Raw genomic sequence first — 24,117 nt, 5'->3', positions numbered from 1 at the left:
ACAGAAAGTCTGACGCAACACAAACAGAGATGTGTGGTTTTGTACTTAGGCAATCCATATGTGCCATCAATTAAAATTCATTAAAAATTTAATGAGTAAATTTGTTTGTTAATACCCCTTTTAGTTTTCTTTTATAATGATCAAAATCATTGATTAAAAAATCAATCTACGTACATGTCTATAATGAGCAGTCATGTCCAAGGTAGAAAGTTCTATCTTAAAAGTTAGTTTATGGGAACAAGATGGCACAATGTTTGCAGACAGGACGAGAATGAAATCAAGTGCCTTGGCAATCTATCCAGAAGAATTTTAAGACTGAAGAACTTGCCCGAAAATAGCTGTGTTGTTTCAAGGCATACAACTAAAATTGGAATTTTGAGAAACTCCAAACAAGAAAAAAATTGGCATACTTACAGAAAAATTAGATTCAGATTTTGACTCAGTTTATAGTAAAAGAAAACAAAGTGAATAACATTAAACAAACTTTTATTAATCTGAATACAAAATGACATACAAAAGCGTTAGATTTTCTTCTTTTTTATTCTACGTTCAATTAATTATAAAACTTACAAGGCAAAGAAAACGCCCAAATTTTCATTAATATCACATGCAGAGACAAAAATTTATAAAAATAATTGTAAAAAGCACTTAGTAATTAGTTGATGTTGGTTGGAACACACTTGAGTACAGTTTTGATTTTCATGCACTCGAATAATTTAATCCACCTAAATTATCATATAAAAATAAACTGATTTGGTAAGGTGTAGGGTCACCAATTAAGTATATTCCCATAGGCAAGGAAAAAATTCTGCCAAGCTTTAAGAACAGCTTAGCAAAATCGAGCTGATTTTGTCTCATTACTAGTTGATAAAACTGTCTTCTAATGAGGAAAACGTCGTTAAATTGCAGCCAAGTCTGAAACAAACAGAAATTCTTAGCTGAAGACAATGAAATATAGATGACAAAAGCATTATAATAAAAACGGCCTTCCCCTTCACTGAGATAAAATGAACGAGAATAGGGGTAGAGCACTTCTCAGTTAAGAGACAGAGAAGTTGACAGACAAGACGAGGATAAAGAAGATGCGCTGCACTGATAACAAGTCCAATGAAGCTCTTGCATCTGTCAGAGCTGTGCGATTTTATTGCTTAACCTGATGCAAAATATTTCAAAAGAAAAAAAAAAAAAAAACATGATACCACTGGTTTCCTCTGGAACGATCTGCCAAGCTCAGGAGACCTCTCAAAGTTGAGACTTTAATGGAGGAGATATCCTGTGTTGCGCTGAGAGTCCACTTCTACATCTAGTTAAACTCTCCATAACACAGATAGGCAGCAAGTACTTTGCACGGTTCCCACTTTGTTTGGGGACTCCAAGGCTGGAACCGCAGCAACCCTGCTAATGTATTTGCTCCCGATCTGTGCATGGAGAGTTTGACTAGATATGGAGGTGGAATTTCAGTGTAGCAAGAGAGATCCCCTCTGTCACGGCTTCAATTTGAAGAGGTCTAAAACGCTATCTTGGCTCCTGTTGCATCGATTTTTGTGAAACTCGGTATCAAGAGGTATTTTTCGACAGGAAACTCAAACTTTTGGTCAGATTTTCAAAATTCTCAAATCCAAGATGGCGGACGTGGTCTAAAATGATACATCCGTTCCTGTTGCAGTAATATTTGAAATTTGGTGAAAAAGAAGATGAGGACAAAGATCTTGTCTTCTCACTAAAGTTAAAAGCTATGCGGGGTAGGGGCGGTTCGCAGAGCAAGTCGCAAGTTCATCGCGAAGCGAGGAACCGGGGGTTCAGGGGCACTCCCTGGCTAGGCGTGTCAGCTCGCAAGGCAAGCTAATCAAGACTAGTTTTTCAATATAGTTTGCTAAAAAAAAAATTGTGGAAAACTTTAAAGTAAAATAAGATAAAATATACATCCAATAACTCAAATGCTTTTCTATGATTATTGAGTTCTTTTTTTTCTCTCCAATTTAATTTTGATCTTTTTATTGATTAATTTATTATTTTTAAAACTTGTCAAAGTTTAAGACTCCACCTTAAGACCAGCAGAAAACTCTCACTTTGGTAAGATTTGGAAGCTTACGTCGCCGGTAGCAGAACCTTTGCGATTTGGAATGCAATTAAAACTTACTCTTTGAGTGCGGCAGCAGTTTCTTCAACTTTGGATGGATTGCAGACAAGAGCAGTTCGTGTGAGGGGCGAGTTAAACAATGCCAAAACATATTTTGGTCCGACTTTTTTTACGTCTTCGATGGTAACTTTTTGGATACTCTCCACTAATTTCCTACAGGAGGAAAAAAAAGTTTTAAAAATTAATTCATGCAGTAGGAAATTGAAATCTTCAAATTGATTTACTGAATTTTGCAGGGGATATTGAACGACTTTTCTTGTAATCACACGAAGGAAAAAATTAAAGCCTACTACATAACCGTTATGGATCTTTCTTGAACAGAACATTGTACATGCATATATAGAAAACCTTATTATATAAACATGAACTTCTGTAATGGTGACTAGAAGTTCCATTTTTTTACACCTCGAAAAAATTTTCCTTTACTTTCTGTAATTTTGCTTAATATGTGACCGAATCTGTGAAAAAGGACCATATTTTCCAGGAGAAAATTTTCCTCAACTTTTTCCAAAAACTTAGACCACGTTTTCCTACAACTAAGAATTCTTGTTTTGGAGCTTCAGTACTCATATCTCCTTCAATTTTAGAGCTTTCGAAGGTAAACTTGATCTAAAATTTCCACATTTTATCCTTCCATGCATTTATAAAAAGTTAAGAAAATTTTCTGCTGAAAGATAAGGTCCCTTTTTACAGATCCGATCACGCATGTGTGTTTTTATTGAAAAGCAGTGCACAACAAAAAGGAAAAAATTGAATTCTACAACTATTAACTACTGCTTTTTAAAATTTCTCATTGACGAATCCCTCATTTCATCGAACTTAAGCTTCTAATGTTTTATTTTTTATTAATTTACAGCCGGACAAATTTAAAGGCAGAAATCTATTAAATGAGATGGTGATACAGAAAGTTCATAATTTTCTTGAAGAAAAAGAATAAATACGGGTAGAGAAGAAAAAACGGACGAGAGACGGGTCGAAAACGTCCTTGTTTTTCGTTGAAAAATACGTACTGGTTATAATCCATGGCAACTTTCTTGAAGTTTCGTAGTAACGACTGAAGAATTACATCACCAATATTTTTCTCCCTTTCAATGATTTCAAAGATGAGCGAACTCTTTGCTGATTCAAAGAGTGTTGCATCCCATTGCTGAGACTGACACAATTCTTCCTGTAAAGATAAGAACCATAAATTGAACTTTATCTAGGTCAGCATTCTTCAGGAACGACTTTGTAAAATCTTTTTGAGCTGTCTAAGAATTAAATCAGACGGGGAAAATTAAGGGAAATCTAACTTGTATAATTCTAGGAAACTTGAGACCTCTCCTGAGAAAAACTAGTGGACAACAGTAGTACGAATGTGAGTATTGTGTGTGACATAAAGTTTGACAAGACAGTCTTGACCATCTTGAGTTTTTGCTTCATTAAGTTCCAAAAAAAAAATCTTGCTTCACTTGGTAGTTTGACTTGGAAAAAATTCTATGAAGGTCCTCCTCAGCTTCTCTTGGTACTGACCAAGCACACAAAATCATTTTTACCAAAATTCAGACAAAATTTAAAGTTTCAGTTGAATTTTCTTGAGTTAACATCTCCTTGAATGTGACCTGTTTACACTGAAGTGGAAAAGAGGGACGTTTTCTGGCAGGTCTTAAAATTCAAACTTAAGTTAAAAGAGAGTGAGTAAATTTAACAATTTTTACTTTGCAACCCACAAAAATATTTGCAGAATAAACTTCATACATAATTATAAAATTTGCTACTGATGTTTTATGCAATACCTTACTCAAAGAACCTCTTTCATAGCTTTGAGATAGTTACAAGACGAAAAGAGTTTGATGAGGCGCTGCAACTCTTGAACAAATAAAAAATGAATACACAGGCCTAAAAGTAATTTTCTCGTCAAATAAATTCAAAACCAAAAACAAGACACACCCAAACAAAATCGAAAAATTTTCTTACTTTTTTACTGTCTCAACGTTTAGCAACTATATGTTTGAAGCAGTGTTAATTGTTTATTTTTACAATTTCAATTTTTAATACAATTTAAAGCCACATTCCCCTTAGAGTCAAGTACTTCTTGTCAATTGTTCCAAATCATTGATTGAAAGCAGAAAAGTTAACAAGAGAAAAGAAAATCACAAATAATTAAATAGATAAAAAATGAAGTATTAAAGTAAAAGTAATAGTGTTAAGTAAATTATTTAAAATAAATTACTTACAATAATTTTTTTTGTTGTTTTATAAGCCGCAACAACATTGGATGCTTTGAAGAAAATTAAATTCAGCAAGGATTCATTCGGCCGTGGGATCATACTGTATGTGTAGGCAAAACCAGCGCCTCTAATTTGTCGCCATAGAGGTCCCTGTACAAAGAAAAATTTTATTATTTGTGACGTTTATTATCATTCTTTATTATTCATGAGGAAAATGGCCTCCACAACAAAAGCTCAAAACTGAATTAATGATGTTACAGCATGGAGGAGTGTTCAACAAAGATTTTGGGACAAAACATTATCACATAATACTGTCTCCTACACAAAGGAACGTTTCTCGATTGCACTTTTTCAGTATTTCTCATGGACAATTTAGCTTTTCATATGAGAATCCTCAAAATAATTTAGGCTGAAATATTCACTGATTTCTCTTTACACCTGTGAGACAAGACACCAATATTTTCAGACACAGTACAATGGTTCTACCATAAAAAGTAAAATGTTCATAGAAATACTGAAACAGTACAGACAAGATACCTACCTTCTTGTAGGAGATGATGTTATGTCAAACAAAACCAAACTATGTCCTTTTAAAAAACTTACTTGAAAAAACAATTTAAAATACTAATCCATTTTCCAGACATAAAATGCATAAATTATAATGTCATTTTACCTCCTCTATTGGCACAAAAATGAACTAAACTACTCGCAACTTCTTTTTTGAAACACTAGGGAGAGTTTTCTATTAAAATCTCAGGGTTCAAATTTTTAACCGAACTTGATAAAAGGCACTTGCACAATTATACATCTATGGACCAGGGTCCTTTTTCCCTTGGATGATCGTATTTTTGTTATTCGGTTATTTTTGTTAGCAACAATGAAGCAGACATGTAGAGCTTTCCTGTATTCCTTCAGAGTGGATAAGATCCGGGATGAATTAAATGAAGATAAAAGAAGTTAAGTAAAAAGATACAAACCTCTAGCTGTGTTAAATACTGTAGGAATACAAGAAGTACAGGTAGGTCAGGATGATCAAACTCTTTGATGGCAGGTGTGGACTGTAGGAAGAAATTTGATTCAACAGACCCCATCCCGACGACGCAACCAGACACAGGTCTTTCTTCTTCGGATGAGAGCAACTCCCAATCCGGAGTAACGTGCAGCCTGAATAAGAAGATCTTTTAATTGGATGTTTTCAAACAAAAGTTAGGTCAAAAAATCAGATTTTGAGTTTAAGACAGGAAATGTTCTCCAGGATCCTTAAGATTAAAATGCGTGGGTTCTAGATAAGTTTCTTGCCAAAGGAAGGAATAAAGTTACATTTCAATCAAATTATGTCTAGCTCCGAAAGTTGCTGATTGAAATTTTAAAAAACTTTAGTTCAAAATTACATTTTTTGAGCAGCAAACTTTCAGTCTTTATACCACCCGTTTGATCTTAACATTGCTGGGCAATTACAGCGAAATGTTTGTAAAATACTTCTTTCAATGGCGTTGACAATATCTCAATCTTGAGAATCTGGGCACTAAGATGTATTTGCGAACAGGTGAAAATTAACGATGATGATTATACCATCATCTGCGCCCCCTGGCTGCTCCGCGGTCCAACCCCCAGAGGCGCTTCGCACATCTAATCTACAGGAAAAAACCTAACTACATCCCCAAGGTCTTTACCTTGGGGGTTGAAATATACATGTGGAAATGAGAAAATTAAGGTTGTAAACGCGATCTTCATCTAACAGGCCCTTTGGTAGGACTTACCGAATCAGGAAGGCCCTGGAACTTCCCGCTAAAAAAATATAAAAAAATAGGTAAGAAAGGTAAGATAGGTAATTAAGGAAGTTGGATTAGATGGCGAAGTGTAAGAGGGAGAGGTAGACTGAGGAATTGTGGGAGTCCTTGCTTCCGCAAAATCGCCAAGATAAATGAATGGACAAAATTATTGCCAAAATGATGCACAGTGAGTCGAGTCAATTAGAGAGGTCAGACATGAATTTTTTTACTAAAACTGCAAATTTCAATATTTATTTCATCACATTACAAATTTCAAGGAGTGTTTCGAGCAACAAATTTCTTGTGGAAACCAATGGAACCACTTTAAAACCTCAAAGTTTTTTATAAACCGAGTTGTAAGCATTTAAAGTTTCCGAATTTTGTATGACCTCTCCTATTGACTCGATCCACTGTGCGACAGTGGTGACTGACGGGAGGTAAGAGGGGTAGCGGCAACGGTAGCTGGAGTGGCACAGGTGGTGGAGGGCTCCGAGCCAGAGGGGAGCAGGAGACGGCAGGAAGCACGTGAACGTGGGCGGCAGGTGGGGAGCGGGGAGTGGAGGAGAAACCGGTTTGTGACAAGTTTAGCGTGACACCCTGAGCGTGACACAGTACCCTTATGATTTTATACTGTAGGGTAAGATTTCACAGGGGCACAGGGTGAATATATTCAATACTCTTGCATCGCATAGAGAGTGACTTACGGGTTTTTGACGGGTGTTTGAGTATCAGGCAGGAGTCTGGCAAGAGTTGAAACTGCATCAGGGTGCAATTCACAGAGATTTCCGATGTTCGCCGAAAGATGAATGGCCATGTTGCAGGGTGTGGTAATAACTTCCCTGACAGCATTGAACTCTGAAATTACTTTTTCTGGGTCTGCACTTAACCGTTCTAATAACTTAGTCAGAAACTTATGCTGTTGAAGAACACTGAACGCATAGTGATTACTACCTGAATGACAAAAAATATAGTTGTTTTGAGTTAATCAGAAGTATCCTGTAAGTTGAATAAGGTTTAAACTAAGAAAATGGGCCTTGATTCGCCTTGCAAGTGTTAGGATCCTGATTTTAAGCCCAGAAATAAAATTTGTGAAATACATACATAAGAGAAACTTCATGTTGACGGTGAAACTTCTAAAACCACGTACCTCGGTTTGAGATGTTGCAGACTTCCTGTCGTACTTCATTTCTTAAATAGAAAACTACTCAACAGGAATTCTTAAAAATTGCCATGATTTTTCTTCTCTGAACTGAGAAAATTCTGTGAGAACTTCGAGAAATGATGTTGATTTTTTCCCCTTTAAAAAAGTAAAGGAGGAGCGGAGATTTTGAAACATTACAGACAAGAGACATGATTTTTTGGTTTGACTGTCAATGTGGTTCCAAATAAAGCAAAATTTTGGTCACAGAAGGAGATGAAGCTATTGACTTTTTAGACATTTCAGGAGCCGTGTAATGAAAGGGGAATGTTGCAGAACAAAAAATAAAAAATACATCATTTAAAAAATGTCCCTTCATTTTGAAACATTGAAGTTGGGTATACTATTGGTGACTTAACACGAAAGGAGCACAGAATAAAAAAAATATTATGAAATTACGAGTTCCTTTTGGGAGGTCGACTCCGGAATTTATGGTTGATGCATGGGAAAATTAATCTCTCCAGAAAAAGTAAAATAAAAATAAGTCAGTGAGGATGTTTTTTTGCACTTCACAGGATAAGATGAGCTAATAATTGAATCATGTTGAGTGAAAACCACTAAAGTCTATATTTCCAGTCTTCAGTTAATTTGGGTTGATGACACTTTTTAAAGTAGAAGAGAACCATGAAAGTGCTGACTCATCTTGGAGTTAACTCAATCCCAGAATGAGTATTTATACCACTTTTATGATTGTATGGAGTACAGGCGCTAAAAGGATAATATTAACACGATAAAGCACACAGCTAGAAAAATGGATAATAGTGATTTTGGCACGACACGATTCAATTTCAGGGCAATTACAATGTTCAGTGACTACATTGTGGTATGGTTTGCACCTTTCATTTTCTTGAAAACGGTGTTACATTAAAAAATCTGACGCATCTTCATAAAAACAATATAAGAAACATTAAATGAAGTTAAAAGTTGGATCATACTTTTCTTGAAAAAAAGGCCTTTCATTAAATTTCGAACCATAGAGTTTCCGCAACGTTTGATGGCAAAAACGTCATTAATGATTTTCGTAGCGATTATTTTGATTCGTTCAGCAGTGAATACTGTTTGGTATAAAATTTCACGGATCCAGTTAACTCCTTTTTCAAACTTTTCGGGCTCAAGCTGAAATCAAAACAGTTTGTTAAGAATAATTTACTTGCAAGTAGAAAAATTGAATTGAACTTTGCTGAGAGTATGTTTGCAGAAACCTTAAAAATATTGTAATTTAACCTTCAGGTATTGAAGTAATACACTAGTCAGTAAGCTTTTATTTAATTACAATTTTCAAACCTAGAGTTTAAAATGACATTACAGCTGACTTATCTTTCTTGAAATTTTCATTGGGGGCTCCAGTAGATTCATACAAAATGCAATTTTACAAATGAGGAAAACTTTAAATTATATTGTGTAAAAAGTAGAATCAAGGAAATCAAAAAAGAATATGATTGCAAATGGAATTTGGTTACCTGAACAAATAAGCGAAGAGTCTCCGAGTACGGACCACACGTGAATCTTGGCATTCGTTCCAGTCCTACATTGATTTCAGTCTGAACGGTGTCTGACTCTAGTTGGGTCACTACATCTTCATAAGAAATCATATTCCCATCTCTGTTGATAGGGCTCTCCAAAAGACACTCAGTGAGTATGAGCAGATAGGAACGGAGTTCTTGAGGGAGCGAACTACTATCCATCAGGATGGCCATCTGTAACGACAACAATCAATTAATGCAATGAAGTATGGAGTGTAGATACGACTTAAAACACTACATGTAGACAAAAATTGATTACATTACACATTTTGCGATAAAATTAGACATTTAGTCATCAAATCCAAAATTTTTCCGTTAGGCAAATCTGAAATTAGGCCTTGATGTAAAACACCTCATTGTAAGAACAATCCTCACATTTAAACCTTTTGAGCTTCCCAGAAAACCTCAACCACTACTGTAGTGCACACAAAGGTTAGTTTCATCATCCCTCCGGTTCTGTTAGACATCAATGTTATTGCTGAAAACTGAAATACCTCACATCGACACCTAATCTGTCTCTGAATTAATGACTTCTCAAGAGTATATTCCCAATAAATAGCTTGACAACTACAGTTAAATCTCTGGCACAGTAGAGCCATATCTTCTGAAGGACAAAGCTAAAGATAGGTACTCACATGTACAAAACTAGTTTGCAAAAAATTAACATTCATATGAATAGGAGCTAAAAATCAGTACTCACATAAACAAAATTGGTTCGTAGGTCATCAACATTCATGTAAATAGGAGCTTTTGAGGCATTAAATAGAGGGTGCTGTGGACTATCTGGATCTGCAGAATAACTGTGGATGGAATGGTATTTGATGGAATCCGTTGATGGAATCGGAACTTTGACAAGCATATCGTTGGGAGGAGGAATCTGCAAATTCGAAAGAAAAAAGAGAAACTTATGGTCAAGTTGAAATTCAAATAAAAATTAGATAAAACAACTATCTATTTAACAGCATGTTATAAGTACTAAAAATAACTGTGTAACTTAAGGCACCAGTAAAGATACCTAAAACTCACCCGATAGTACTCAAAATTGATGTAATTGGTATTTATAATTCCAAGATATAATTCAACCGAAATTGCCTTATAAAAAATGCATTTCTTTCCACTTGAGACTAAGACTATAAAAATGGTAGAACTTGCAAAACGTGCCGAATAACAGAGAAAATTGATTTAGCACAATCGTATAGTACATAAAACATATGAACTGCCATATTAGAATAGAATCTACTGTTTTGAGTGAATTACGGTGGAGTTATTGCATGTGTCATGGATCTACAATTTAAGTACATTTCTTCAAGTAACTGTTTGTGAGAAACAAAATGATACCACTGGTTTCTCTAAAAAAAACTCCTAAGCTCAAAAAAAGTTCTCAAAGTTGAGGCCATAAGTGGGGATGTTCTGCGCTGCGCTGAGAGTCCACCTCTACAGTTAATCAAAATCTCCATAACACATATAAGCAGCAAATACTTTGCACAGTTCCCACTTTGTTTGGGGACTCCAAGGCTAGAACCATGGCGACCCTGCTAATGTCTTTGCTCTCTGTCTGTGCATGAAGAGTTTGATTAGTTACGGAGGTGGAATCTCAGTGTAGCAAGAGAGATCCCCTCTGTTACGGCTTCAATTTGAAAAGGTTTAAAATGCTAAACCGAATTGAACAATAGACTACCTCATTCTGAGCCATGGCAGCTTCTAGCTCGCGCTCTTTTTGTTTAAGACCTTCGTCCCCAATTTGAGTTCTTTGCTTTGAGATCCTCTCTTTCTCTTCCGTCATCATTCGTTTTAATTCTGCTGTGCTTGGTTTGCCTTTCACCAGAACATGAAGAGCGTCAACAAAATATTTCTTGAGAAGACTCTCCCAAAATTCTAGAGGCTCATTCTTCATCTTGTCTAGCTGCGATATTTGATTCAATCGGAGGTCCAGCTAAAATAAGACAAAAAAATTCATGAGATGAAAATTTCAGTGGCAAATTTCTTACTTGAGGTTAATTGTAAACTTAGACTAACGGTTCATGACGCTCATTACATGACATTATTCTGTGAAAAATGAGATTGCTGTATTTTACGTTTTTCTTGTTCTTTTCTGCAAGAAAATTCCTCTTTCCACTTTTACAAGTTTTCATCACTTCATTTTTATAAATTGAAAGAAATGTTTCACAATTTTTTTAGTTATTTATGTTGCATATTTGGAAATTTATTTTGCGTTTAGCATCAATGTAAGTGATTTTTAGAATTTAACACAATTTGATTCCAATTTTTTTTCATTGCTTCATACTTTTCTGTGTATTTCACATACATCTTACTTAAAATAAAGAACAAAAATGATTTTATTATACATACATTACAACAATTTTTTTAAGGTATGAATTTAACAGCTGATGTTATTAGGGAATAGTTGAACTTCCTCATGTAAATCTTCACTCGTCTGTCATGATTACTTTCAACTATAGACGCGGTTAGAGTAACATCACGGAAAATCAATACATGAGGCCATACAAATATAAACAGCGGAATGCAAGGGGTGCCATCTCCTAAAGGCCTTCATGCAACAGGTCTTATTCAATTTTTTGCTATTGTGATAAGCTTGTATAAATGATCCTTAAGGAGATTAACATCATTATAGAAATAAGTAATTATCCAGTTATTACTTTTATATACCCTTATGTACATACATTAAGATAATTGTATATATTTTCTCCTAGGAAGGTTACAATAAATAAACTCAAAAAAAAAAAAAAAAGGAGATTGATGCTCTTCAGCGAATTCTGACATCTGTTGTTTTTAGATATAACGCAGTTTTTTAATCATGTCTTAATGGAAAATTATACCAAAAGTCTGAAACTTGGTACCAACATTTTCCTATCTTTTATTATTCCTCCCTATATAATTATTCCTATAAATGGTAGTTGTTCAATATTTGCTGTTTATACAGATATGACTTCAAATCATGTATCAATTCATTTTCATTGGTGGAATTGAGAGAGGTTGTGTCATTGCTATTGTTCGGATCCAATTCGACATAATGGTGAATCCCCATGGTGACATCTTCACTAAAAGTGTTTTTCCCATTAACCTCAAAGAATGGTTGATATTCATGCTATAACGCCAGAGCAAACTGTCTTTCCAATCATACCCCTGTGAAAAGTGAAGAGAAGTAGCTGATGCTGCAGTTGTATATGCACTCAGTATAGACAAATACTCACGTCTTCTTTCGTGTTCCCATACAACATGTCATTAATCACGATAAAAGCTACGGCAGGATGAGGGTTTGTTTCCAGGAAACTAAGACACTCAAGCTTGTGCCGATGAATCACAGAATGGAACCGCTTCATGTCGATCTTTTCCACACCATGACTGATGTCATGCAAGACAGATTTCAGTTTCGGGTAAACAGCGTCAAGTTTGGGCACCGGCACGTTTTCAAACTGCAGGAGGAATGCTGATTCTGAATTTTCGACGATAGAATAACACACCTGCAGGGAAGCAAATTGCACTAATCAGCAGGAAGTTGACAAATAAAACTGATACTAAGTTTCTGAAATTCTTCACATACTCTTGAATATGTCTTTGACTTTTGTAATAAATAATGCAATAGAACTTAGAAAATTTGACTGTCCCTCACTTGACACATTTATTTTCCAGCTACCTTCTAATTTCTCACGAGGGAAAGAGTCTCGAAGGGGAAAAGTGTCCTGTTACTTTTAACTGCCTCTAAAAAATTTCAATTTTATAAACGCAGGCTGACAGTTTTTCCAATGATTTTTTTTCCTACCACTTTTGAAAAATTAAGTTGTCAAAGAGATGGGGGTTTTTTGGGCTGAAAAAAACCATTCTTTTGGTTGAAATTCGATGTTCCGAAAATATGGTGGTGCTATAAAAAAAACTGAGGCCATTTTCGGCTTCAGAAACAAAAAGTAGGTGATAATGACCCCATTACATTCTTCAGACAATAGAATGAGCTTTAGATGGTGGTATACTACAGGCAAAGGTGGAATTTCACTGGAAAAACCTCCATATTAGGGACAGAGGGGAAATGTGTTCGACATGCAATACATGCTTATCTATGTATTGTTGGCTGTTATATACATAATGGGCCTTGGTTTTCCTCTTACGTGCACAGATTTTCTGAAATAATTGAATTTTCTCTGACAAAGCTTGCTTTTTAAGGAATATTCCAATTTTTCAAAGGAAAACTGAATTGATCCAGAGAATCAATGGTCATTTTCGAAAACAGTGCTAAATATCTACCTTAAATAAATTACCAAATTTTTGGCAAATCTAAAAAAAATAGAAAGAAAAATTGTCGATCAGTGTAATCTATTAGCCTTTGTCTGCTCTAAAATTCTCTTCATTATCAGCGATGCTAGTAATGAATGACAGATTTCTTGACATGCCATTCTTAAGCATCCATTTCAGCTATGATGGATAGGAGCTCTAATTTGGTTTGGAAGGATAATTCTTGCAAGAGTTGGAGATAAGATTGGTACAAGCCAAGATCTTTACTTACATTACTACAATAAGAGTCATCAATCTCGACAAAGTGTTGGGAGAGGGGGCTGACAGCAGTATCGGTCAGGTACTTCAATAGCACAGAACAGCAGGTCAGTCTGCAAAAGAGGTACAAAAGAAGTTGAGGCAAATACACCACCGCAGGAAACCACTAAAAAACTTGTATATTTTTCAAAGTCTTCTGAGACAGACTCTGTAATCTCACGTTGTTTCAAGTAATCTGAGAAAAGCATGTTGATATATTTTTAAACCTATTTTTCAATTTAAAATTTGTGGTCATAACATATGAATAGAAGCTAAAAAATCGGGAAAATTTTCAGGGATGGGGCAGAGTTCAAACTCTGCTTCCAAATAGATAGCATGAATAATTAGAAGTCAACTATTTTTGGAGATCAAAAACTGACATTTTGCCACAGGAAAGGCAGATATTTTCTTCTTTAAGTGGTGACCACAATGAAATAGCCAAAAGGCAAATTTGAACATTATTTTTTCCAATTGAAAAATCGATCGTGTGATGGATTGAAAATCGAACAAAATGGACTTGCGCAAAAAAGAAATAGGTATGTACTTGTAAATATCGGTTGAAGCAGATGGGCCTCTCCATCCGACATATACCATGCCATTTTCCTCATCATCGCATGGGTACAAGACCAAATTCTCAGTAGATTCTGTTAGAGGGGGCACAGGATCTTGCCAGGGTCTTTTGAAAGGAGCTTGTGGTGTCTGGTTTAAAATGGAAAAAATTTAATTAAACAACGTTAACAACGCAGAATTAACAGGGTGCTTTGAGTTAAATTCAGTTGACAGATAGTGAATGGGTAATTATTCTTGGAGAAACAAAGAAAGATCACACCAACTTTGAGGCACTAACTTAGAAGTCCAACAAGGAAAAAAAATTAGCAGAAATTTGAAAACATCAAAATTAGAAAAAGTGATAGTATTTGAAAAAAAGTTGTCTTTGTGCGTGCAAATGTTTCAGCGGTTTTTTTTTTAGGTTGTACTCTTGGAAGAAAAGTATGTACAAAGAACACATTTAGACATAGATATAAGTTGCTTCAGCAGTATGATTTAGACAGATTAACCGGAATGAGCTTAACTACATCCGACCCAATTTTCTCTCATGTTTTATTTTTCACACAGAAAACTAAGCTACTTTGAAATTTGGGTTTAAAAGCGTGAAGTAGTTAAGTTCTCTGTTGGTAAAATAAAACATGAGAGAATTAGGTAACAGGATTTGCAGTCAGACTGACTATAATTAAATCTGTTCATCTTTGCTAGGTTGGGTCAAAAAATTAGAATTTAAGTTCTCAAAGGAAAACTCTCCAGTATTCTATGGGATAAGTTAAGAGAGGCTTACTCATAAATATGCCGATGAATGATTTAAAGCTTCATTATAATCAGACATTTCTGAGCCTCACAAATAGCAGATTAAAAATTTCGAATGGCTTTTTCTAGAAACTACATTTTTTGAGCAGCAAATTTTGAACATTTACGACTACAGTTGGGTTTGACATTTTTGGATCCTCAGTGTACACACTTTTACACACACTACAAAGTGTTCGCAAAACATTCCTCAAGGCAGTGGTACTCATATGCCGATTTTGAGTTTTTCTGAACAAAGGTGCTTTTCTCTTTGGACCATCAAAAATAAGCTTTTTTTTAGAATGTAACAACTATGTGTGTGTAAATATTCTCTCCGGAGGAAATTGGAAATAGATCTTCATGACTGTCTGTTTCTTAGTTATGTAAGAAAAATTGAATGAGGTAAAAAAAAATTAAATCTAAGATAAATCAGACATTTGTACCTGATGGGCTTTAAGTAGGATTTTCTGTTCAATAGGCGCCAAAGCATCAAAGACTTGTTGAGCCGAGACTTGGCCAGTGATGATGAGGCGCAAGTTTTCAGCTCGGTAGAATTTCTTGTGAAAATCTCTGACCTACCAGAGAGTAAAATAAAAAATATGAGCAAATTATCGTATTTTTTGGATCGTTTAAAATGTAAATTACAAGAACTTTAATAACAAAGAAAAAACTCACGCTGTCTTGAAGAGCAAAAATTTTGAAGATTGGAACAACATGCCAGCAAAAATGCATTAAAACTGAATTTACTCCTCTCAAATTCTTGGATTGGCACCCTAAAACAGCTGGTAGGAGCGAACTGAAAAATTTACTTCAAAACAATATATATTTTATTCAATATGGTAAAATTTTAGACCAGAGCACTATGGCGTTGGGCATGAAAACTTTCAAGATTCCTTTTGGTCTTGAAAAATTTACAGTGGATATAACAGTTAATTCATTTTTTTTAGATTATACACTTTGATGATGCCATTCTTGTTAGAACAATTGCACTAGTTACCAAGTTGTGTTTTAGTCCTTGGTTAAAGACAAAAGAGATTTTTCTCTGATGAAAGTTTTGAAAACTGATTTTGCAAAAATAGGTTAAGAAGAGATGCCAATGAACTTAGAAAAGGATGAAGATGCTAATATGCACCAGATAATGAGAGCTACTTCAAAAATCACTAAAGAATACATTATATGCTACAGACGGATAAAGTTTTTCTACTCTTTCGCAGATAGACCTCTTTTGGGTATTGCAATTCTCATGACATGCAGCATCAAGTAAAGCAAGTCTATCTGCAAAAAAACTTTTGAGGAAACCCCCTATCTGCTCCAAGATGTGCCATGTCTTTTTGCTGCATATTCATTTATTCATGGCCAAGCTTGAGCATTGAATCTCGCCCATACTACACTTCTAACTCCACTCCTAAGATGCAACCAATCATTTATTTGCACTGATATGTTCTTTTTAATTCTTCCAATGAAATGGACTTTGTTCATGTGTCCATGTGTCTCAAAAATATGGATCATCAAATAAATAGAGGAGTCTTACTTTTGTATTGTTGCATGATTCTCTGAGATTTTTCATGATTCCACCTGTCTCCGATTTGTAACCGCACTTGCCAGGGTAGAGTTCTCGCATCAATTTTAGATAGACTAGAGATTCACCGGTATTCTCCCTGCCTTGCATTTCACAGTAGACTACTCCTGCATCCCTGCCTTCACCAGTTACATGATGCACCTCTGTCAAAAACCCTGAATCCTGCACAAAAAAAAAGGAGTAAAGGTTTTAAAATATGAAACCTTCAACTGCAAGGATTTTTTCAGTGATTTTTACTGTGACTCTTTTAGACTATGGAGCAGATTTCATTTTGTCTGTGCGGTAAATTTAGTGTATACAGTGCACAGTGTGTAACTTTTTTCTGCATAATTATTCCCTTCAATTCATAAAACACCAAAAAACCAGCAAAATGCGAACCCTTCAAACCTTGATTACCACTGACTGCCATCCAGTTACACAAGTGGCTTAAGTTCAAAACCACATGCCTCCATTATTGTGTTTCAAAATTTCTGCTCCTATTATTTGCATCAAAGAGAAACAAGACAACTTTACAGCTCAAAATTTACACATAATATTCCATGAACAGAGAGGGAAAATTAAGGAACTTTTCAAGAAATTGAGTAGATTAGATTTCTAATGAAAAAACAAAGTATAACAGGAAGTCTGCAACATCGTACAAGGAGATGAGTGATTTCGTGCTTTCGACATGTAACTTAAATAGTCTCTGTAGACACTCATCTTTAAGCGGATGATGCATGATATTAGAGTTTTTATTTTCCAGGAAGATAACAGCTTTTAAAAAGGAGAAATATGAATGAAGAAGATATACCGTTAGAGTTGGATAAAGTATATGATCGAGGTACACCGGCATTAATGAGAGGAAGCCTTCGCTTCCTGCTGTTGTCATGGTGTAGCAAGTATGGTCCGTGTCTGAAACATGAAATCATAAAAAAGTTGATAAAAGAGGCTCAGTTTCTTTTATCTTCCTCTAAATTCTTCTAATCCTACATTGACATGAGATCCTGGCAGCCCACATGAGATGTCAAAGACAATTTTTACTAGAATGTACTAATTAATGACAAAAACAAAAATTTGAAGATTAAGTAAAAGTAAAAAAAAATTGGATTAATTTGAATTGGTCTTCTGTTGCATTTGGAGAAAATTATTATGCGAAAAGAAAAATCATTATACCATGACCATCATCAGGAGAAGGGCTCATCGTTTGGAGAGATACATTTTCAATGGGGAGATTGTTTTAGGAGGTAAAAATGGCACTTGAGTTTTAGACAGAAAATTGTCTCTGATATCACAGAATAAGACGAGCAATTTTATAACGTTAGATTAAACGTTGTTTTGATTTTGAATTTTAAACCAAGAGAGGGTAGGTACCATTGAGGATGTGCCATTATAAGCCCAAAATTCTGAGCTCCTAACAATAATTGGTTGAAATTTAAACACAAGTTCTGCCAAAACTTGATTCTAACAGTGCACACTTCAAGACATCTAAACTCCAGTTTGGTTTGACATTTTCGAGCATTTCTTAAACAAAAATGTTTGTTTGGCAACTTATTTTACAATGCTATCTTTCTCCAAAGATGGTCATACATTACAGGACATCTTGAAATTTCTAGGCTTGCTTTGATCTCCAAAAGAGATCAAAAAAAAAGTTTGGACTTTTCCAATCTAACTAAAATGTAAATCAAGAGCAGCTGCATTATGAGGTTCACCAAAATCACTTCTGGAGACGAGATGCAGAAAAAAATCAGTGATTTACGCACCTGTCCAGGCATTGGTTCCTGAGGCAAGACATCGGTTGGCTAGGAGATCAAGAACGCCTTTGTATGGGTATTCTTCACTGCCCAAGAATATCAGATGCTCCAAAGTGTGCGGTAATCCATCATCATCGAACGCCTCCGTTGCTGAAATTGTAACACAAATATTCTTTTCAATATATCCTTAAAAAACTGATGAGTTTGAGTTTAGGCGTTGGGTGCAGAGAGGGCATTTCTTGGTTGCAGTGTCTCACAATTTTCATGGTTAATTTACATTTTAGAGAGGAAAATATTTAGTGAATTTTCTTGAATGTTTAGTTTCCAGCATTGGAAAATCATGAAGAAAATTCAGTAAAAGTTTTGACAAATTCCATGCAATTTGCTTCAATTATAATGGATGAAAAGTTACCTGAAATTATGAGACACTGCAACTAAGAAATGCCCTTTTTGCAACCAGGGCTTCAATTTTACTTGATATTTTAAACGATAGAAATTTTTGAATTCAGTAAATTCTCTAAGATGATAAGTAAGCTTAGCCCTCACAAACTTTAACCGGCAAATCTCTGCAAATTATTCACCCCTTACTTATCAATTTGCAAGAGCCAATGAGGCAACAGCAATGAGGGCATTGAATGTAAAGACAAAAGTCAAATCTTGTTCACAGCAACTCAACATCGGTGACCACCTGATGCATGAACCAAGGAAGCGGAGCTAATTCCTCAACATGCAATGGGCGAGCTCCGCCTTAGTCGCAAAGAAACCATTGGAGCACTTACCAGTTCCAAAACAGTAGATTTGAGACTATGATCAGCCACATAATGCAATGCCGTATGACGGCCTGTTGACGAATGGCCTGTACGAGCTCATGCATCGTATGTTGAGACAAACATCAATCTCTAATTAGCTCTGAATTAGCACCACTCAACAGGTTATTGAATGCAGTCAGATAGCACTCCTGATGAGTGGTGACATAAACAATACTTTGACGTTTGTCTCAATATACGATGCGCAAGCTCTATGTTTCATAACGATTGTAGGCATGAGTACCGTAATGAACAAAATACAAGTAACCAAGGTGGATAAGGAATGGTGGTCGCATTTCGTACCCTCTTGACGCCCCATGGAATTGGGTACCTTTCCGGTACATCCTACTTGCATGGCAAAATATGTACCCTCTGCTGCGCCTCACAGCCTTTAAATGGCGGCTCAACTCGAAATGCGACCACCTTTCTTCATCCGCCTTGACAAGTAACTGCCAGGAACTGAGATGAATTGTGTCTTACCAAGGCAAAAGTATCCATTGACCACAGGCCCATCAACATCTGCAATGACAACAGTGAGTCCTGTCTTCGAAGACCTGTACTTGTGGACAGCAATGCTGTCATTGGCTTTCGATGAAAACAGGTGCTCAAAGCTGTTGGAGTGACTATTTTGTCCTGTTTGGTCAGTGGGGGCCATCCTTATTAGACACACACTCGCAACGAAAGTTAGGGCGATGAGATAGAAGAGCCAAATTACTCGGAAAAGAGAGGAAATTTCAAAACACGCCTATCTGAACATCTAGTTATCAGCTGATAATTGATAAAGGATTGATAGGAATGCCGCTCACGAACGGCTCTCTCGAGGTGCGTATTGAGAATTTAAAGTAAAACGAAAAAATTTACACTTGCTGGGGCGAAGTTAGTAATCCAACGCGTTCACTGACACCTGGAATAGAGATGGGAAACTTTCCCACGAGGAAAAGAGCTAAATAATTAAATAAAACTCGATGTAACGCTATGAAGCCAACGCAAAGGCGGGAATCTAACCTGCAAAAGTGCCAAATGCAACCACTGTTGTTGTTGTTCTATGCCATGCTATGTTGCCACAATGTAGAAATAAAGAGAAGTTTACTTGATTTTTATTACTTCGCTTCTTCAAAAATATGAATCCGATTGATTAAATAAACATCAGCATTAGCAGTTTTTGTCAAAAATTGCATGTCCGACCTCTCTAATTGACCCAATCCACTGTGCGGCGGTCGGCATGTAACACATATTAGCACCTACAAGACTGCATGAATACTTCACGCATTGCGTCAAACACGCACGCCGCGCGCCGTACGTTCGGCGACGGTCGCGTCGGCGTGAAACGCATAGCGCCTACAAGACTGTCGGAATACTTCCCGCATTGTGCCAAACACAGTGCGGTCAGCGCGGCGCGGCGGCGGCGGAAGTTAAAATTAATAAACTGCATTTATGTTTGTTCTTGCATAATTTTTACGTTCATTTCTCGCAAATGGAAGGTCTTGTTCACACAGAGATAGGTTTACGGAACTTAACTTTCGCGCAAAGTTCCGTGAACTTTTGTTAGAAGTGTTGACAGGGCTTTTGCAAAAAATGTGCCCAACACAAATAAACGCGTCTTATGCGCCCCTCACCTCCCCCTCCGGCACGTTCACTTGATGGTTTTTATTGATGTTTCGAAACGAATGAGAAGGGGGCGGCAAAATACAGGCGACAAGTAGGTAAATCCGGCCCTGCCCGCTCATGAAAACGCAATGGTTTACGTGATGCCATGCTGCTGCGTTCGTCCTCGTGCGAGGCGATGAAAACGTGAACCTCACGCGTTTAATTTTAGGGTGGTTTCGGACTAAATTTTTTATTTCAGCCCCTAACAAATATCCGAATTGACGCGAAAGAAGTTTTTCCACGGGGAAATAAAAACCAAACACTCTTTTTTCGCGTAAATACGTCAAAATCGTATTAAATGGTAGACAAGTACCGAATTCTAACTGAACCGAAACTTGAATATCAGCACGAGAATGTGAGCTCCAAAGTTAAATTTTTCAACGAAAAGCACCCTGAACCAAGGGTTATACTGGAAATGACTACAATACCTCAATTTTTTTCCATATGTCACCTTGGTCTTCATCTCTGGATACCTCAATTTCCTCCTTATTTAAGTCGAAAACTTCAATCCAGTAAATAGCTTCCGGTTTACCAGCGATTCACCGCCTACGAATACGGCCCTTAATGTGGTCCTTCTGCAATGTATACCCACGAGTAGAAATACAATGAATAAAAATTGAGAAAAATAGTGTGACTGAAATTCGAAGTCTGAAGGTCCAGGACAACCACCCGGTTTAACCAATGAGGTTACTCTATTTTCCATTTGTCTTCTTCGTTCATCACTTTGTCCATCAGTCTCAAGAATTAGCCCGCAAAAGGGTTCCTCGGAGACCTCTGTCGAGAAAATGTGGGCCCGATTACCTCGGCACTCTTTCAAGAAATCTCGTAGGAGTTTGCAGTTTGCAGGGCTATTCCAGTTCTCCTCTGAACCCTGGTAAAAATTGGCGATAGGAGCTGCGTTTCAAAATACCATAGGAGTTCTTATAGCCGACTGAAGAGGACGATAGAAAATCATATAGCTGGCTGTAGAAAGTGGGGAGAATTATACGGCCGGGCTACACGAAGCGATGAAATATTATACAGCCGGGCTATAGTTCCTATCGCCGGGCTTTACACTTTATCGCCTGGCTGTTGCTTTTTCGCCATCGGCTATAAAAGGCTATAAAAAATTGTATAGAAATTCGTGTGCTTTGTAAATCCTTAAGTTTGTACGGAATCACTTTAATATTTACAAAACCCACATTATATTTTCCTTCACTACATATTTTTTTCCATCAATTAAAATGAGAATAATCCATAAAGAGTGTGCAAACATTTCAAAGTCATGAGTTGAAAAACGCTGACTCCACGAGATTAAATATTAGAGCCTAACACAAAGCGGAGTGGCGGCGCACTGGCGCCTACAAACCTAACAGGGATACTTCACGCATTGCGCAATGCGTGAAGTATCCCTGTTAGGTTTGTAGGCGCCAATGCGCGTTTCGCGCTGGCTGCCCGCCCGCTGCGCCGCATCGCAGCGTACCACGCACCACGGCGTTAGAAGCAACTATTTCACACCAGAGGTATTGCACAGTATCATACGAAATTGAAGGCGCTCCAACATATTAGGAATGGCAGGCATCCTTCAAAAGAACGGAGCTTTCCTCGCAAAATAAATCAAGATACTACGGCCCAAAAAGAGAGCGGTAGTCCATAAACTCACTAACAATAAGTCCTAGCATCCGAAATCAGTAACGTTTAGCATACACTTTATCGCCAGGCTGTTGGTTAATCGCCATCGGCTATAAAAAGCTATAAGAAATTGTGTTGCCGGCTATAGAAGCTATTGGAAATCTTACAGCCGGCTGTAGGTGTATGGTATTTTGAAACACAGATTCTATTGCCAATTTTTACCAGGGAACCTTTTCCACTTTTCATCAGGAAAGGCCCTCAGCACGCCGTACCGCGATGATGGGCTTTCTGCTACCGAGAAGAGACATTTCATTTCTTACGGATGATGGCGAGACGTGCGGCACGGAGCTGCAATGAGTGGATCGTGTTAGAGGTCCAAGAACTAAACATCGGAACAGAGGTATTCTCGACCACCGACTCCAGACTATTTCCTGGCACCAACAACGACTGCGGCCTACAGAGAGGAAACGGGGAATTCCGTGCGTTTTCATCCATCATCAGACACCGACGCGCGACGCAACCATGCTTGCCGGGCGGTGAGGAAAACCCCCGCGTTCACAGGGCGAATCATTAAATTCAACGTTCAACCCGGCAAAATTGAACGCAACGAACGCAACCATCGCGACGGTTTGCGGCAAGGTTGTCGGATGACAAAAACGAGTTTATTTTATTATGTCTCGACGAGGCTCCGGCCCCAGCTTTTTTCAGTGCTAGGATGGCATTCATTTAAAGACGAAAACTAAAAAAGTAATAATAGGAAACCTTAATTGCACATTTTAAAAAGGAAAAACTCTGAATGAAAGTTCAACTTTTATGCGGATGAGAGAGCTTTTTTTTTAATTTAATTTTTTCTTACTTGAAAATGCAACTTAGCACTTATACGAGATTTTATCTCTTTATTTTAGGGCATTTTGACAAACAAATTTACTTCGGTGTGTTGTGTGCGAGTATTGTAATTGACTTTAACACTCATCAACACGGTCGATATTTAGAATTTCAAAAAATTTGGATACCGATTTTCTTCCGTTAATTTTTTTTTTTTTTTTCGTGAATTCCACAAATGTACATTTCACATGAGGATTATAAACCACCAAGAGGATTTCCCCATTCGCATTTGCACAATCAACCAGTTCTACGACAGTCCGTTCCCTTTCTTTTTAAATAAGTCATTATGTACCTAAGGTATCTACGTAATGCTCATTTTTGGAGCCAGAGACTCAGTCAAGGGACCGAGGCCCGAACTACCCTATCCCTTGACGCTCCTTCAAAAGACAAAAAATCTATTTTATATCAGCAAAATGTTCTGGAATCAGTGTTCTAGACAAAGGATCTAGCTAAAGTAGCCCCAGGGCAGTCCCGACATTATTTCAGCGTTTAGTGATTAAATAATTACAATTGTAAATGCAAGTACCTAAGTAGATTAACTCCAGTAGCAGAACCATAGAAGGAAAAGACAAAGATTATGTAGGTACGGAAGTTAATTTTTCTTATAAAACGCATGTATACGAAAGTGTTAAAAGTGAACATTTTTATGTAACCATTATATAAAGAAGTCATAATTTTCGTGAGCTTTTCGCAAAAATATTAAAAAATCTTCTAATTCGCGAAAAGCACACGAAAATTGGACGTATTTCTATCAAACGGAACTATGTGCATTAAGACATGAGCCCTGACACCCATAAGAATACATGCATAACAGGGCTCACGTCATAATGCACATAGTTCTGTTTGATAGAAATACGTCCAATTATGACTTTTTTTTTACATAATAGTTACATGAAAATGTTCACTTTTAACACTTTCGTATGCATGCGTTATATAAAAAAATGAAAAATTGTCTGTAAAAAAAATTACCTTATCTAGTTTTTATCATTTTTCATATATCGTCACCTTCCAGGCAAAGTATCACAAGCGCCATGCGACGTTTAAAAATTTCCGCCGCCATTATATTTTTTTACAGAGAAATTGTTCAACGAAGCTGTCCGAAAATTACACCGAATTTTCTTTGTGCTGCCGATAAA

The 24,117-nt window shown here is 36.6% G+C and overlaps 1 protein-coding gene across 1 annotated transcript; it reads right to left on the bottom strand.

Annotated features, from left to right (window-relative positions):
• Window positions 1-469: 469 nt before the first annotated feature.
• On the bottom strand, window positions 470-19,863 carry LOC109041424 (uncharacterized protein C05D11.1). Its single transcript, XM_019057781.2, has 18 exons — window positions 19,319-19,863; window positions 18,042-18,182; window positions 17,093-17,193; window positions 16,255-16,464; window positions 15,167-15,298; window positions 13,930-14,084; window positions 13,360-13,459; window positions 12,056-12,325; window positions 10,522-10,776; window positions 9,544-9,720; window positions 8,781-9,017; window positions 8,256-8,436; window positions 6,827-7,073; window positions 5,328-5,514; window positions 4,357-4,500; window positions 3,151-3,308; window positions 2,141-2,293; window positions 470-915 (listed from the first exon to the last, which is right to left on the bottom strand). Exons 1-18 carry the CDS (start codon window positions 19,491-19,493, stop codon window positions 861-863), a joined length of 3,078 nt encoding a protein of 1,025 aa, XP_018913326.2. The 5' UTR covers window positions 19,494-19,863; the 3' UTR covers window positions 470-860.
• Window positions 19,864-24,117: the final 4,254 nt, after the last annotated feature.

Source organism: Bemisia tabaci, unplaced genomic scaffold (assembly GCF_918797505.1).
Source record: "Bemisia tabaci unplaced genomic scaffold, PGI_BMITA_v3".
Taxonomy (NCBI): domain Eukaryota; kingdom Metazoa; phylum Arthropoda; class Insecta; order Hemiptera; family Aleyrodidae; genus Bemisia; species Bemisia tabaci.
This window is presented reverse-complemented; position numbering and strand designations above follow the sequence as displayed.